Source organism: Ammodytes marinus, assembly GCF_949987685.1.
Source record: "Ammodytes marinus genome assembly, chromosome: 7".
NCBI classification, from domain to species: Eukaryota; Metazoa; Chordata; class Actinopteri; order Uranoscopiformes; family Ammodytidae; genus Ammodytes; species Ammodytes marinus.
In genome coordinates this window covers 2,263,857-2,282,130 of record NC_137211.1, presented here as the reverse complement: position 1 = coordinate 2,282,130, position 18,274 = coordinate 2,263,857, and the positions used below count along the sequence as shown (strand labels likewise).

Genomic DNA, 18,274 nt, shown 5'->3' with positions numbered 1-18,274 from the left:
ACCTGTAGATCGGGACAGGAGCGTTTGGCAGGAGGAGACTGAGAACCGATGGAAGACTCTTCTGCTTCTTTGGATAAATGTTTCAGCATGATGCACCTCTGGACTGGGAAACCCCTAAAGACACGCAGGGACAAAGACAAAGAGTGTGTGAGAGTGTGTGTGAGTGAGTGAGTGTGTGTGTGTGTGTGTGTGTGTGTGTGTGTGTGTGTGAGTGAGTGAGTGAGTGAGTGAGTGAGTGAGTGAGTGAGTGAGTGAGTGAGTGAGTGAGTGAGTGAGTGAGTGAGTGAGTGAGTGAGTGAGTGAGTGAGTGAGTGAGTGAGTGAGTGAGTGAGTGAGTGAGTGAGTGAGTGAGTGAGTGAGTGAGTGAGTGAGTGAGTGAGTGAGTGAGTGTGTGTGTGTGTGTGTGTGTGTGTGTGTGTGTGTGAAAGAGAGTGAGTGAGTGAGAGAGTGAGTGAGTGAGTGAGTGAGTGAGTGAGTGAGTGAGTGAGTGAGTGAGTGAGTGAGTGAGTGAGTGAGTGAGTGAGTGAGTGAGTGAGTGAGTGAGTGAGTGAGTGAGTGAGTGAGAGAGAGAGAGAGAGAAAAAGAGTGTGTGTAACTGTGAGTGTGTGTGTTTGTGTGTGTGCGTGCGTGCGTGTGTGTGTGTGTGTGTGTGTGTGCGTGTGAGCGAGCGAGCGTGTGTCTGTGTGTTAGAGTGAGTGCATGTGTGTATATACAGCTTACTTGTCTATGCATTTCTTCAGTGCGTCGTCAGCCAACACCTTCAAGTTGATCAATTTATCTCCTCGGTAGAAGCCATCTGAAAAAATTATAAAAAAAAAATTCTTAAGCAAATGGAGTGACTTATAAGACTACATTTTATTATTCAATGACATAAGAATGTTAACAGTGTAGTTGTGCTTTTGTAAAGGGTATACAAACTAAGACTACATTTCCAACAAGTATCCCTCATCCTCTGTTAATGATTGATGTTTATTCGTTTTGGTTTTTAACAATGAATGAATTCTGGTATTGGGTGTTGTACATGGGACTGTCATTCTGCAGACAGACTTTATTTTTGAACTCATCAGACCTCATTGCAACTGATGACCAAGGTTGTTACTTTTTCATTTCTTAAAACACTAAAAAAAGGTATATTTTGTTGCACAGGAGAAATGTTAAATATGTGATTTTGTTATGATGATTGTGGCATAAGAATGAGTGTGTTACATTCGAAGGCAATTGAAGACGATCATTTATTTCATTTTATATAAAACCTAAAGTATTTAAAGTAGTAAAAACATAATACAAAAGGCAGGAATAAAATACATACTGAAGAGTATCTATACATCAAAATGTGTTTTTTTTTTTTTGCTCATTTATGCTAAACCTGGATATTTGACCTTCACTACTGTTTAAATGGGCTTTTATTTTGAAGTGACTCCTGTGTTCCCTGCTCTCCTGATACATGCAAAGTCATGTTGAAAAGTAGCCCTAGCTGACTGTTTGTGGACGTCTATCCATCAAATCTGTGACGTAGGTCCTTAGCGACGGTCATTAAATCCTTGACAGCGGTCTGTCTTGCTGGAAATAACAGACCTGTAGAATGCCGTGATTGACCAATCAGAACAGAGTATTTATCAGTGCCCTGTAATAATTCAAAATAAAAGCCTATTCTCACAATAATCTGCTGTTTGGTTCAATATGGAACTTATAAAAATGTAAAAATTGTTTGAGTGTGAGACTGACCTGCAGTGATGAGCAGAGAACACTGAGAGTCCATGATCCTCTCACACAACGAATCAGCAGAAAAACCTGCAAACTGGGAAACAGCAAGACCAACAAATTATAATATCTTTCACCTCATTTTTCATTTAACTTTTATTCATCCTCGAGAGACCAATTGAGGGGTGACCCTCATTTACAATGACGTCGAGTTCAAAACAAATTCAAAGAAAAACAACAATACATACACAATATTCAATGCAAATACATCAAATACACAAACAACAGGTGAAGAGAAAAAAACAAACAAACTCAAACTAAACATAGTCATAATGTAATACTGCCAATGCATTAGGGCTGCCACTGAAAGTAAATGATTCAAATCAACAGTCTCAACTAAGGTTGGGCAGTATACATTTTTTATATTTTTTAATAGATAATTTTTTGGCATAATTTTCAAGCTTTATTAGACAGTACAGAGTTGAAATGGGGAGACAGAGAGAGAGGGGGGATGACCTGCAGTAAAAGTCCACGGGTCGAATTTGAACCCGCGACCACTGCAACGAAGGCCGGAGCCAATATGGTACACGCTCTATCCACTACGCCACCGGAGCGCCTGGCATTATCAAATTTTATCATACCTTTAAACCTTCCCCAAATTCTCCCCCGGTACATGGTGTAACCTTTTTCTAGTTCAACGTAAGCCTATGTGTTAGTTTTTGGTCTAACTCTTCCTTTTAAAAGATTACATTAAACTAGATACCTTGTTCAACAAATACTCATTTTTACCAACAGCGCTTGAACACATCACAGTGTAACCTTGTGTGGGCCGATATTTAGTTTTTCTTGATGTGTTATGAAATCTAAAAATAGCGTTGTCCTTTTTTTTACCTAGCTTTACTACGACATTACTACGCAGAGTGGAAGGGAGAATCAATATATTGAACACAAACACATGAATCCACTTTGGTTATTGCTTTTGCCATTTCCAGATTGCTTTTGCCACTCGCTCAAGACACTCAATGTATGGGGCGCTCCAGGTGGCGTAGTGGATAGAGAGCAAATAAAATAAAAATGTAACTGGCGGTTCGAGTTGAAGAATCTATCTCGAATGTGGGGTTTGATTCAAATCATTGACTTTCAATGGGACAGCCCTAGAATGCATTCTTGTTCTATTAAAGGAATACTTCACCCATTCGGAACCGGCGTTCTCATTATAAAATCGCTATTAAAATATAATGAATGAGGTTTTTCTTCCCTCAGTCTTCCCTTGGCCCAGCTGTCCTGTTAATCCTAACCCTACATTTTTACAGAAGTGAAGTCACATCTATATAATGTATGGTTAGACAGTGAGACCATAAAACTCTCTTTCTGCCTTTTCTCAGGCTAGAATGAACCGATTTTTTTATTTATTTTTTTGCACATTTATACTACATAGGATCTCAGAGTTCAATACACCTTCATATTCCCACCGGTAAAGTAGGTATTTGAACCGTGTGTGTGTGTGTGTGTAACTCACCACTATGGAGTGAACGGCTCCGATACGAACACAGGCCAACATGGCCACCACCAGCTCCACCACCATGGGCATGTAGATGGACACACGGTCGCCCTTCTTCACCCCTACATACACATGCAAAGCAAGTTTAATTATAAAAATATAAAGAGCATAAAAGTCACAATGCATAGAGAAAAATAATATATAAAATCACATTGTAAAAGCAGGAGAACTGTTGTAAGGATGTGGAGCATTAATACTGTCTCTCTTTATTATCGAAACTATTTTCTAATTCAGTCCAGAAACAGCAACGTGGCCGTTAGCAGGTTTAAAACACGGCACTGGCTAGCGTGCTGCTATGTTTGGCCGCGCGCAGCTACTGATCCTGGGTCAGCCACAACGTTAGACTGACTTTAGTGCAGAACCGGTAGGATGCACGGGGCGGATCATTCTGCACATGCGTTAATTGCATTTTTTTTTTTTAAATTAACGCGTTAATTCCAAAAATTAATCACCCTGCGTTAACGCGTTAATTTTGACAGCCCTAACCTATGTAACTGTTTTAATTAGGCTATATTGTACTTTCACCCATTTCATTTTAATTGCTGCCACTCTTCACCACTGTGTAAATGTTTCAATTGTTTTTTCTCTTCACCTGTTGTTGTGTATTTGATGTATTTGCATTGAATATTGTTTATGTATTGTTGTTTTTCCTTGTCGAGTTCAAATTTTTTTGTACTCGACGTCATTGTAAATGAGGGTCACCCCTCAATTGGTCTCTCGAGGATAAATAAAAGTTAAATGAATAAATAATAAAAACAAAAATGCAGAAAACAATCATTAAAATATTGTTATTTTTACCCTGAGACTTGAGGACGTTGGCGAACTGACAGACTTTCTGCAGCAGCTCTCTGTAAGTCACTGTGAGGTCATCCCCCGGCTCATTGCCTTCCCTACGACACAAGAAATACATGGTTAGTGTGTGTGTGTTTGTGTGTGTGTGTGAGTGTGTGTGAGTGTGAGAGAGTGAGTGAGTGAGTGAGTGAGTGAGTGAGTGAGTGAGTGAGTGAGTGAGTGAGTGAGTGAGTGAGTGAGTGAGTGAGTGAGTGAAAGAGTGAGTGAGTGAGAGAGTGAGTGAGTGAGTGAGTGAGTAAGTGAGCGAGCGAGTGAGCCTTCCCTAAGACACAAGAAATACATGGTTAGTGTGTGTGTGTGTGTGTGTGTGTGTGTGTGTGAGTGAGTGAGTGAGTGAGTGAGCCTTCCCTAAGACACAAGAAATACAATGTTAGTATGAAGCTGTGTGTGTGTGTGTGTGTGAGTGTGTGAGTGAGTGAGTGAGTGAGTGAGTGAGTGAGTGAGTGAGTGAGTGAGTGAGTGAGTGAGTGAGTGAGTGAGTGTATCAAGATATATGTCAAAATACACGATGGTATGGGGGGGCATTTTGATTGAACTTATCTAATGCTTTCAAGTATAACTCTAAGACCTGTGGGAAAATCAACTGGTTGTAGCAGATGGACTTGTATCTAAATAGGTCATACAGGAGCATTCACATCCAACTAGAGCGATTATAGTATGTTTAAGAGCCATTTTAAGACTTTTAAGAAGCATTATTTGGAGCATATATGACACTGTAGGAGGTAGAATATTGCTATTATTGTTAGATTAGAGGAATAGATTAGATAGATTTTTAATGCCTGGATTTAAACAAATAAAAACTGGAAAATGTAGGTGTTCTAAAACGCAAGTAAAAAACAACATAGTCATTTTAAAAAGTTTGTTTGCAAATGCTCAGAGGGCAGTAGCATCTGAAAAACGATTGTTTTTGTCCAGGATAATCATACCAGGCCATTGCTTAAATAAGACATTGGTTGCGTTCCGAATCGCATACTCTTTCTTTTTTCTATTCTACATACTACATCCGACGATAAAAAGAATCTAGTTAGGATGCAGTAGGCATACTATTGGGACATACTTTACTCTCTTATTTCATCATAACATTGCGCCTTGATCTTGCCTCTTGCTTTTATATCCGTCGCATCCCCGTTTGTTTTCATATGGAGGCTTTGTCGATGTGACGTCACTTCACGTGCGCACTGGATTGTGGGTCAGAATCGCCCAAATAGGATGCACTTTTCAACACTAACAATCTTGGCCGCATGAAGTAGGACATCCGGGTACTTCTAACCATCCTAAATCTGGCCACAAGAATCGGGACATCCTAAATCTTTTTTCTACATGCTATATAGTAGAAAGTATGCAATTCGGAACGCAACCATTGTTTCTTAGCAATTTTTGCCTGTTTAAATAAAGGTTGATGATGATGATGATGATGATGATGATGATGATGATGATGATGATGATGATGATGATGACATGACATGAAAAGAGAAGTTAAAAAAAAAACTGTTGTTCAGTTGAAACTTCAGCTCTGTTGTGAAACACGACCATCTCAACTTTCCACTTTTTCACAACAGATCACCATCCTGGCCGTTTAAGGAACTTGCAAAAGCCTCATTTGAAGTCACATACACACACACACACACACACACACACACACACACAACACACACACACACACACACACACACACACACACACACACACACACACACACACACACACAGATATGAATGGGTTGTGACAGCGCTGCCTCTCCACATCATTATGTAACAGTCGAGTTGTCGAGCGAAAATAATCTACGTCTCAATCTGAAAACTATGAAACATCAACTGAAGCCGTGTCCCCATTCTGTCTCCAAAATATTACATCACACCGTTATTATACCTCCGAGATTTAAAAATATTAATTAAAACACACACACACACACACACACACACACACACACACACACACACACACACACACACACACACACACACACACACACACACACACACACACACACACACACACACACACACACACACACACACACACACACACACACACACACACACACACACACACACACACACACACACACACACACACACACACACACACACACACACACACACACACACACACACACAGGTAGCAGATCATGAGGAGATATTCACTGATTTTGACAAAGAAATATTTTGACAACAAGCGTTCTCCAGAATCGCTTCTGACTCCATCTTTACCTGACATATCTAGTATTGGGTTATAGCTTGTTTTCCCATGGTGTTTTAAAGGTGCAGTGTGTAATATGACATCATCAAGAAAGTTCTACAAAGTTCTAGAATGCAACGCTCCCTGGGTAACCCCAACTCTTTAGAATAATAACAGAAGCTACAGTGGCCTTCAAGGACAAGAACAATTCTACATTTTAAACAATGCACCTGATGACATTCCAACTATGACACTTTCAAGATGGCGGCACTAGGCCTTGGTCCAAAATATGCAGAAATATGGACATATATGAGACCCTTTCTAAGGGAAAAATAAATAATTCAAAACATTTTTTTCAGCTATTATGCACTAAATTAAATGTACTTATGGATATTATAATTATTTTCTACAAAATCTGCTAGGAAATAAAACCCACAATTCTACACACTGCAGGTTTAAAGAGTCCTCTTTCTTTTCCTTATAATACTTGCTGGAGCTTACATACAGTATCTCACAAAAGTGAGTACACCCCTCACATTTCTTCAAATATTTCATTATATCTTTTCATGGGACAACACTGAATAAATGACACTTTGATACAATCTAAAGTAGCGTGTTTACAGCTTATATAACAGTGTAAATTTACTGTCCCCTCAAAATAACTCGACACACAGCCATTAATGTCTAAACTGCCGGTTACAAAAGTGAGTACACCCCTGAGTTAAAATGTCCAAATTGGGCCCAAAGTGTCAATATTTTGTGTGGCCACCATTATTTTCCAGCACTACCTTAACCCTCATGGGCATGGAGTTCACCAGAGCTTCACAGGTTGCCACTGGAATCCTCTTCCACTCATTCATGACAACATCATGGAGCTGGTGGATACTGGAGACCTTGCGCTCCTCCATCTCCTGTTTTAAGAAGCCCCAAAAATGCTCAATAGGGTTTAGGTCTGGGGACATGCTTGGCCAGTCCATAACCTTTACCCTCAGCTTCTTTAGCAAGCCAGTGGTCGTTCGGAGGGGTGTTTGGGGTCATTATCATGTTGCAGTACTGCCCTGCGGCTCAGTTTATGAAGGGAGGGGATCATGTTCTGCTTCAGTATGTCACAGTACATGTTAGCATTCAATGAACTGTAGTTCCCCACTGCTGGCAGCACTCATGCATGCAGCCCCAGACCATGACACTCCAACCACCATGCTTGACTATAGGCAATACACACTTGTCTTTGTACTCCTCACCTGGTTGCCACCACACACACTTGACACCATCTGAACCAAATAAGTTTATCTTGGTCTCATCAGACCACAGGACATGGTTGCAGTGATCCATGTCCGTAGTCTGCTTGTCTTCAGCAAACTGTTTGTGGGCTTTCTTTTGCATCATCTTTAGAATAGGCTTCCTTCTGGGACGACAGCCATGCAGACCAGTATGATGCAGAGTGTGGCATATGGTCTGAGCATTGACAGGTTGACCCCCAACCCCTTCAAGACCTGCAGCAATGCTGGCAGTATTCATACGTCTATTTTCCAAAGCCAACCTCTTGGTATGACGCTGAAAACGTGCACTCAACCTTCTTAAACTGGGCCACAGGGCAGTATTGCAACATGATAATGACCCTAAACACACCTCCAAGACGACCAATGCCTTGCTAAAGAAGCTCAGGGTAAAGGTTATGGACTGGCCAAGCATGTCTCCAGCCATAAACCCTATTGAGCATCTTTGGGGCTTCTTAAAACGGGAGATGGAGGAGCGCAAGGTCTCTAATATCGACCAACTCTGTGATGTCGTCATGAATGGGTGGAAGAGGATTCCAGTGGGAACCTGTGAAGCTCTGGTGAACTCCATGCCCAAGAGGGTTAAGGTAGTGCTGGAAAATAATGGTGGCCACACAAAGTATTGACACTTTGGGCCCAATTTGGACATTTTTTCTTAGGGTGTACTCACTTTTGTTGCCTTCAGTTTAGACATTAATGGCTGTGTGTCGAGTTATTTTGAGGCGACAGTAAATTTACACTGTTATACAAGCTGTATACTGACTACTTTACATTATATCAAAGTGTCATTTCTTCAGTGTTGTCCCATGGAAAGATATAATGAAATATTTGAAGAAATGTTAGGGGTGTACTCACTTTTGTGAGATACTGTATATCAACCACACACACACACACTCTCTCACACACACACACACACACCTCTGTCCCCTTTCTATGTCGTTTTCCCTCCAAGCAATATCTTAATGCACTGACTCTGCAACTCTCTCATTCTAGTTGACCGCTCATCCATCTCCACCCTCAACAATAAATCTGTCCCCTCAAATGCACTCAAATTGATAGAGGGGTGTGTGTGTGTGTGTGTGTGTGTGTGTGTGTGTGTGTGTGTGTGTGTGTGTGTGTGTCAGTGTCTTAAATTTGTGTTAGAGACTGTTTGGTTTATTAAAAGGTAGGTGAATAGGGAAACATTTTTAACTTATAGATATCATCAGGAAACTTTGCCAGTTGATTACTGACATTAAAGGTGCAGTGTGTAATGTGACATCATCAAGAAAGTTCTACAAAGTTCTAGAATGCAACACTCCCTGGGTAACCCCAACCCTTTCGAATAATAACAGAAGCTACAGTGGCCTTCAAGGACAAGAACAATTCTAAATTTTAAACAATGCACCTGATGACATTCCAACTATGACACTTTCAAGATGGCGGCACTAGGCCTTGGTCCAAAATATGCAGAAATATGGACATATATGAGACCCTTTCTAAGGAAAAAATAAATAATAATAAAAAAAAAAATCAGCTATTATGCACTAAATTAAATGTACTTATGGATATTATAATTACTTTCTACAAAATCTGCTAGGAAATAAAACCCAAAATTCTACACACTGCAGGTTTAAGTAATAAAATAATAATTCATAAATGAAATGTTTCAACAACAGAGAAAAGTGAGTGTTTTTCAGCACAGTCCTTGATTGCCTCACCGGTTGCAGCCTCACCTAAAACTTTAAGTAATAAAACCAAGATTGCAAAATATTTTTCTTTCACAAACAAACAGTCAGTGAGTGATTGAGTGGAAATTTCCAAAAGCTCACAGTTGAGTAGAAGTGGTGAAGTAATCTAGAAACACACCAGCCAAGAGCCAACACTTGGTGGGGGTGTGTGTGCCTGTGTGTGTGTGTGTGTGTGTGTGTGTGTGTGTGTGTGTGTGTGTGTGTGTGTGTGTGTGTGTGTGTGTGCCTGTGTGTGTGTGTGTCTGTGTGTGTGTGTGTGTGTGTGTGTGTGTGCCTGAGTGTGTGTGTGTGTGTGTGATACAGTATAGTTTCCCAACATAAAGAAACACTGTAACTGGGTGTATGTTTTATGTGTGTGTACAGTTTTCCCAACAGTGCACACTGTATCTATCTCTGTGTGTGTGTGTGTGTGTGCTGCATAGCTAAAAGGTTTCTTTGACCCACTTGGCACTGACAGCTATTGGCAGTTGCATTCATTGGAATCACACACACACACACACACACACACACACACACACACACACACACACACACACACACACACACACACACACACACACACACACACACACACACACACACACACACACACACACACACACACACACACACACACACACACACACACACACACACACACACACACACACACACACACACACACACACACACACACACACACACACACACACACACACACTTCTTGGGCTCTTCTTGGGGATTTTTCTGAGCTCCTGCACCAGAATCAGGGGGGGAGACTAGTTTGTAAACGCTGCCATACTGAGAAATACAGAGAGTTTTGTGGAGCTGATAATAGGCTTAATCAACTTTGTGTCAACTCGTTTTAGCAATGGCTTGAATGTAACCGACAGTAATTTATATGAAAAGTTATGCACTATAGCTTTAATAATAATACAAGTTAAGTTTCAGCAGTGTTAATGTATAATCTCATTCCTGTCTCCTGTGTGTGTGTGTGTGTGTGTGCGTGTGTGTGTGAGAGTGTGTGTGTGCGTGTGTGTGTGTGTGTGTGTGGTCATTCCTGTCTGTGCTCGGACTGAGGTCAGACACTATAAAATGATATAAAAAATAAAACAGTATATGAGCACATTGACCTACTTTGATATGAAACCATGTGACACGCCCACAGAGTCGGCAAATTAATCAGATCTGATATGAACAAGGTCACGAAACTGGCAACAGCAGCCTCGTATAGTGCTGGGAAATGAGTCGTCGTGTACAGGTGAAACTCGAAAAATTAGAATATCGTGCAAAAGTTCATTTATTTCAGTAATTCAACTTAAAAGGTGAAACTAATATATTATATAGACTCATTACATGCAAAAGTGAGATATTCCAAGCCTTTATTTTTTATAATTTTGATAATTATGGCTTACAGCTTTTGAAAACCCCAAATTCAAAATCTCAGAACATTTAAATATTACATGAAATCAATAAAAAAGGGATTTTCAATACAGAAATGTCAGCCCTCTATAAAGTATAATCATCCATATGTACTCAGTACTTGGTTTGGGCCCCTTTTTGCATGAATTCTTGCCTCAATTCCAATTCATTTGATATGATATTCTAATAATACGAGTTTGACCTGTAGTAGACTGTCTAGTAAACTGTAGTGAACTCGATTCCTCGAAACCGTTTTATAAATAAATTTGACTTTATTTACAGGTTATGCTCTTGAAAGACACTGATCTATTACTGACTGTTACACAGGCTGGTGCAACACACAGTCTCTCTCTCTCTCGCTCACACACACACACAGTCTCTCTCTCTCTCTCTCTCTCGCTCACACACACACACAGTCTCTCTCTCTCTCTCTCTCTCTCTCACACACACACACACAGTCTCTCTCTCTCTCTCTCTCTCGCTCACACACACACACAGTCTCTCTCACACACACACACACACACACACACACACACACACACACACACACACACACACACACACACACACACACACACACACACACACACACACACACACACACACACACAACAGCAGGTTTGAATGTCAGGGACAAATGGGGAGATCAAAATACTAAACATGTCCCCTTTGAAACACAACATACATAGAGACAGCTGCTATTAGGGTATGAATGTACTAACCCTACATCTCATGCTAGGGTGAGTGAGAGTACATCAGATTCAGTACAATTTTAAATCAGGGCGCATCAGTAAACGAAGGCAATCCCACACAATGACAGAGAGCCAGCAAGCAGAAATGATTTAGGATGGTGCAGTTGAAGAAGAGTGCACTTTAGGAGAGAGAGGGAGAGGGAGGGAGGGAGAGGGAGAGAGAGAGAGAGAGGGAGAGGGAGAGGGAGAGAGAGAGAGAGAGAGGGAGAGAGAGAGAAAAGAACGAAAGAAGAATAATGGACAAAGGAGGGAGGACGAATGCTGCTTCATTCATCCAATCTGTTGGTATTCAGGCCGGTTATTGAGTTCAGAGAGCCAGCCCCCACACACACACACACACACACACACACACACACACACACACACACACACACACACACACACACACACACACACACACACACACACACACACACACACACACACACACACACACACACACACACACACACACACACACACACACACACACACACCAGCACTAACCAGTAGAAAGCCACTTTATCTCCCAGTTTCTTCTCGTTCACGTTGCGATCGAGCAGGTTGTAGCAGATGTTGCTGGTCGCTCCTTCCATGAACTTGGTGAAGATTTGTCCTTTCGTCACGTCAAAGTTGTAGTCGAGGAAACGGCCCGAGTGTTTGGTCTTCCAGAAGAAATCTTTGGCAACGTCGCCCCAGAACTCTAAGGGAATAAAGATAAAGGTTAAATTAGGGATTTTTCTGCAATTTATTTTAATTATTTATTTTCAGTAAGTGTCATTTTATTTTTTAGCTTTTTTTTCATTGTCCTATTTTATTCTAAGTTTATCCTAAATTCCTTCTATTATTATTATTATTATTATTATTATTATTATTATTATTATTATTATTATTATTATTATTATTATTTGTTTATTTAACTTATTATTTATTTATCTAAAACAATTAAATTTGCGTTTTTTGCATTTGTTGGAATATTTTTATGGCAATTTTTATGTATTTTGTTTTAATTTTGTATGGTTTATTGTCTTATTTATTTATTTTAAGTTTGTATTCCTGTGATGCATTTTGTGGAGTTAATTCTGTTTAAGGTGCTTCAATAAATACAATCTATTTTTTTTTTTTTTAGATATTTTTTTGGCATTTTTATGCTTTATTGATAGTGTAGAGACAGAGTTGAAATGGGGCAGAGAGGGGAGTGACATGCAGAGAACGACCGCGGGCTGGAATCGAACCCGGGTCCGCTGCTGGCCGAGGCCCATGGGGGGGACGCCCTACCAACTGAGCTAAGGGCACCCCCAATAAATAAAATTTGTATTACTTATGTATTGATCTAAAACAGAACATCCTAACATTGCAGGAGCCTTGACAAGATTATCTGATTTTTTTTTTTAAACGGATAAACAATAATACAAATTAAAATTATGGATCAAATAATTGCTTGTTTGTTTTTATTTTATCTCCAAAACTAGGCCAGACATACTGTAAGTAATAAAGTAAAATGATTCACCAGCTCATATCATAAACTTTGACACAGCTGAGTAAAGACATTGTACGGTGCGCGGGCTGTAACTTTCCCTTCTCGTTAAAGAAGGCGTTTCCAAGGATACCTCAAACTTATACTGTATATCACAACAGCCAGTCATCCTTGAGGCATGCTGCAGCTCCAGTGTAATAACTGGTATCAACGTCTGTCGTCTCTCTCTCTCTCTTTCCCTCCCTATCTATCCATCTATTTATCTATCATTTATCTCCCTCTTTCTTTCTCTCTCTCTCCCTCTATCTATCACCCCGACTAGATAAACTTGTTTGAATTCCTCCTAACTTGTTAAATTCTGAGGTAGCTGCCGCCACGCCCACCCAATATTACCTCTCTCTCTCTCTCTCTCTCTCTCTCTCTCTCTCTCTCTCTCTGCCACGCCCATCCAACATTACTTCCTTACTACTAGGATACAACTAAAACAAATCTTCAGTGTGGGCTGTATAAACGTCAATGTCCCATCTTATAAAAGCCCCAAATACTTCATCAATAATGTTTTTCTGAAAAACAATACTGGAAGATTATGCCTCAAGCCTCAAAATAATTCATTTTTTATTTTAGAATAATTTTATACTAAAAATTACTTGTAGAGTAATTTTTTTTTTAAAGGGTAACTGCACCCCCTGTTTGAGCTACTGCACGATTTTGAAAAATGCTTTCAGACCATGGATTCTGAATTCCGTTTGAGAACCATTGTTTTTAAACATTCCGACATCAGCCGGCCGACTTTCGGGAAGGGGGGGGGGCGCAGTGTCTGTGAAGGAGGGGGCTAGCTGCTAGCTATCACTCAGGAAGATCTGAATGACATGACTTCATTGAAATATCGAGTGACACAAAGTCTAACGGCCCTGTCGCTACACAGTGAGCTCATATATGCCACACAGATAGGTCGTCTGAGGTGGAGGACTTTCCTTATTCTAAATTGTTGGCGGGTGTTTCTATCGTAGTGTTAGGAGACCGAGTAGCGCAAGTGAACGAGCGGCAGTGTGTGTGTGTGTGTGTGTGTGTGTGTGTGTGTGTGTGTGTGTGTGTGAGTGAGGAGAGCGAGCGGTAGCGTGTGTCAATAAAGTGAAACAATGAACGAGTCCGGGTCTGTGTGTGTGTGTGTGTGTGTGTTCGCGCAAGCGAGATATTGCAGACACACTGTCGGTAGAAGTGAAGGGTGTTAACCCCCGAAATAACATCCTTGGAGGGACAGTATAACAGTAGTAGCTCACGGACCAGCCATGGACCAGGGCCCCAGGACACTGCCTTTTCCGAGCAACCAGCATGGACTAGTGGCCAACCCATTAGTACTGCATGCTGTGAATGGGAGCTTATTTTCCATGAAAGCCCTAAGGCAGATTTTCCCGTCCACACCAATACAAGCGGCGAACAAGATTGTGTCGCCGCAAAATTTTTCTGGATATCAATCATAGGCTCAAACTTATCTTTAGACCATATACTATTAAACCTGAAGTTTTTTCATTTCAAAACGCCACATCAAGCGTTTTATTAGCCCAACGGCTTTTAACGGCTTTCAGTTTGTTTTCGAGGGAGGAGGAGGGAGTGGGCAGCCCGCTACGCTTGCCGCCCGTTGCCGCCCCCTCTTTCTTGATAGGTCGATGGCGCCACTACGTCATACACTCGGGCGTGCCAGGGCTCTCATGAAAGCAATATGGCAGCTTCCTTGTTGCTTCTCTGCGCCAATGAGAAGCTTTCATAGGAATGAATGAGCGCCATTTTTCAATACGGTGTCCATTTCTTTATATGTCCATGCCATGGACCTGTGAAGAGCGTGCCTGGCTTTGCGGCGACGTGATGACGTACATGGGGTCAAAAAAGTCCCATGTACGTCATTTTTCGAATCCGAAGGAAAAAGTTTTTTTCAAATCTTAGTAAAGTTCTAAAATGATTTACAATACAAAACATTTCTTGAATTGCCGATATTTAACATATTGCATTTTTTTTCAATATTAACACCAGCATATATGTGTTCCTAAACAACATAGTGATTTAATTCAGCTTATATCTCAAAAAACAAGTAAAAGGGTGCAGTTACACTTTAAATAACTGCACATGTAAACAAATCCCCCTCCTCTGAAACTCTATATGAATTGAACAAACTTTTAAATATATTTAAGCGTCCGTACTAGGAACTCTCTATTTTCATTTTACACCAGTTGTTGATTTTGCTGTACTGCAGGCATAAAACAATTGATAGCTTTTTAACTGGAAGAAATCTTATGCATGAACAGTTGTTGCTTGGATAAAGAATATGGCACAATGTAGCCAATTGTTACTATAACATTACAAAGCAAACTTTTGTATTATAAAGTCTCAATAAGCATAATTTGTATGGGATGGTTATCGCTAAAAAAATTGATTCTTAAGGTTTGGGATAAGGAGATAGCCCCCTGCTTTGATATGTGGCTCATGGAGTTCTCTAGCACTCTATATATGGAGAAAATCTTTTTTTTTTTTTTTTTTTTTAACCTTTATTTATACAGGTATATCCCATTGAGTCCAAAGACTCTTTTGCAAGGGAGACCTGTTCCCATTTACACGTTACCATTCACACACACATTCATACACCGATAGCAGGCTAACTATCGACATTCACATGAGGCAAGGTGGGTGAAGTGTCTTTCCCAAGGACACAACAACTATGACACAGGTGGCAGGGCGGGGATCGAACCTCCAACCCTTTGATCATCGGCCGACCCGCTCTACCAACTGAGCCACAGTCGCCCCCAGAGAAAATCTGTTATGAGAATTTCAGGGAAAGCAGGAAAATGTAAACAGATATGTCAGCCTTTCCTGGACCATTTAACAGCGCTGCAGTTTTATTGTTATTTCTAAGTACAGTACAGTATTATATTTTGTCTAGAATTGACTTTATTTATTCTGCATTCTAAACTTACTGTATATTTCTAATATGGAGCACCTTACCTCTACGCTTTCTATCTGCACCGTGTCTTTGCTCTACTGTTGTGTTTATTTGTGTCTCAGGTGTTGCTCTCTTCACTTGTGTTTATTGCATTGTTGAAGGGAGCACACACACACAGGAGCCTGGGACTTAAGAATTGCATTGCCAATGACTGACTGCTGTATACACACACACACACACACACACACACACACACACACACACACACACACACACACTAAAACTCACCATCGGGATTCTCTATGGACTTCAGATAGAGTTCTTTATATTTATCGAAGCTTGGCACGTGAGCCTCTTTCTTCAAGTCTTTGGACCCGTGGAACACGTTCTCCTTCGGCGCCTTGTCCGGAATCATCTCGGAAACTGGTCGATTTCACCCGATTCAATCCAAAAATTAGGAGAGAAAAAACTGTACGAAAAAAAAAATTCCACAAAAAAAAAAGTATTGAGTAAAAATAACTGACCGACAACAGCTATTGCAAGGTCCCCGTGTGTGTCAGCTGCAGAGGCGCACTGACAGCAATGCAATGCACGCTCACTTCCTCGTTCTTTTGCAGGACGTTTGTTATGTTCTGTTGTTTATTTATTTCGTTTAATTGTTACTTTGCAACTCCGCCGCCCCCCTTCTATATCCAGCACTTGCGCAGATGCAGTTGTGTGCAAGGTTAAATCCTGGGTCGTTTGTTTTGGTTGCAATGATATCCTCGTTCTTGAAAGAAGTCCAGCAGCTAAGCTAACACACACACACACAAACAGATATGAATGTATTTTCTATGAGCTAACAAGGCTAATGCTAGCTCCACTTCAGAAGGAGACGAAGAAGAAAATCGAACGAGCTCACGTCACAAGCGCGCTTTAGTAAAACATTTCATTCCTGACGTAGCGACTTGTTTATAAGTGTTTTTGTTTGGTTTTAAGTGGTTAAAATGTCCTTCATAATGCCCGCGAACCAGTGGAGGTCAGTTCGGCGCTGTCAGTTTACCTGCTTTCTTCTTCGGGTGCTAACAGCGTGAGGGTGTGTGTGTGTGTGTGTGTGTGTGGCACTGAAACAGTGAAACATCCAGCCAATCACGTCAAGGTGCCTTCGCGTTCTACTAGAAAAAGTCAGAATTTATAAGACTCACGCTGTTAAAGTGGACAGCGCGTTGCGTTCAGGTGAGCTACAGAAGGCACAACATAACATCTGTTTTTTTCCAACATTCACTGGTCAATTTTTACTAAAGCACAAACAATGGAAGTAAGAACAAAAAGAACAAATACAAATTATTTATTTATACAAAAACAACTATACTTTACAACGTGAACGTACAGATACATTTAGGCATAATACAATTAAAGTAGAATGCATTTAAGTCTAAAGAAAGTATTAAACCTGCAGTGTGTAGAATTTTGGGTTTTTATTTCCTAGCAGATTTTGTAGAAAGTAATTATAATATCCATAAGTACATTTAATTTAGTGCATAATAGCTGAAACATTTGTATTGAATTATTATTTTTTCCCTTAGAAAGGGTCTCATATATGTCCATATGTCTGCATATTTTGGACCAAGGCCTAGTGCCGCCATCTTGAAAGTGTCATAGTTGGAATGTCATCAGGTGCATTGTTTAAAATGTAGAATTGTTCTTGTCCTTGAAGGCCACTGTAGCTTCTGTTATTATTCAAAGGGTTGGGGTTACCCAGGGAGTGTTGCATTCTAGAACTTTGTAGAACTTTCTTGATGATGTCATATTACACACTGCACCTTTAAATTAATATATATACATAGGAAATTGTATATGCATTTTCTTATCTGCCCGTTTATTATGTGTTATATTATGTACAAAAAGGGCTCATAGTGACATGTATGTTTTATTTTGAAAGAGCTGGACCTAATTTTATATGTTTCTGACTCTTCTGTTTGCAAAATAATTGTTTAGAATGTTTTTAGAATCATAGACAGGTCTGACGGTCGGTGTTTTGTTGAACACTGCCCTCTATGGTCGAAAACGTGCGTTGCATTTATATTTGATATAATATAAATCTATCGATCCACCTACCTATCTCCGACACAAACAGCAGGGGGCGATAAGGTTCTACTTTTAAAGAAAAAAAGACTGCAGTATTTAGGCGGATGGATGGATGGATGGATGGATGGATGGATGGATGGATGGATGGATGGATGGATGGATGGATGGATGGATGGATGGATGGATGGATGGATGGATGGATGGATGGATGGATGGATGGATGGATGGATGGATAGATAGATAGATAGATAGATAGATAGATAGATAGATAGATAGATAGATAGATAGATAGATAGATAGATAGATAGATAGATAGATAGATAGATAGATAGATAGATAGATAGATAGATAGATAGACAGCCAGATA

At 40.3% G+C, this 18,274-nt stretch overlaps 1 protein-coding gene across 2 annotated transcripts in view; it reads right to left on the bottom strand.

Moving 5' to 3' along the window:
* Nucleotides 1-16,881, bottom strand: part of LOC307252789 (acetyl-coenzyme A synthetase, cytoplasmic-like) — a 31,422-nt gene extending 14,541 nt beyond the window's left edge. For both annotated transcript variants that reach the window (XM_080030583.1, XM_080030584.1), the window contains exons 1-7: nucleotides 16,129-16,881; nucleotides 11,939-12,134; nucleotides 4,061-4,152; nucleotides 3,221-3,324; nucleotides 1,726-1,798; nucleotides 721-796; nucleotides 3-114 (exon numbers count right to left, since the gene is read on the bottom strand). In XM_080030583.1, coding sequence (XP_079886709.1) covers nucleotides 3-114; nucleotides 721-796; nucleotides 1,726-1,798; nucleotides 3,221-3,324; nucleotides 4,061-4,152; nucleotides 11,939-12,134; nucleotides 16,129-16,255 — 780 coding nt within the window. In that variant the 5' untranslated portion in view covers nucleotides 16,256-16,881. The remainder of the gene's footprint in view (nucleotides 1-2; nucleotides 115-720; nucleotides 797-1,725; nucleotides 1,799-3,220; nucleotides 3,325-4,060; nucleotides 4,153-11,938; nucleotides 12,135-16,128) is intronic.
* Between the last annotated feature and the right edge of the window lie 1,393 nt (nucleotides 16,882-18,274).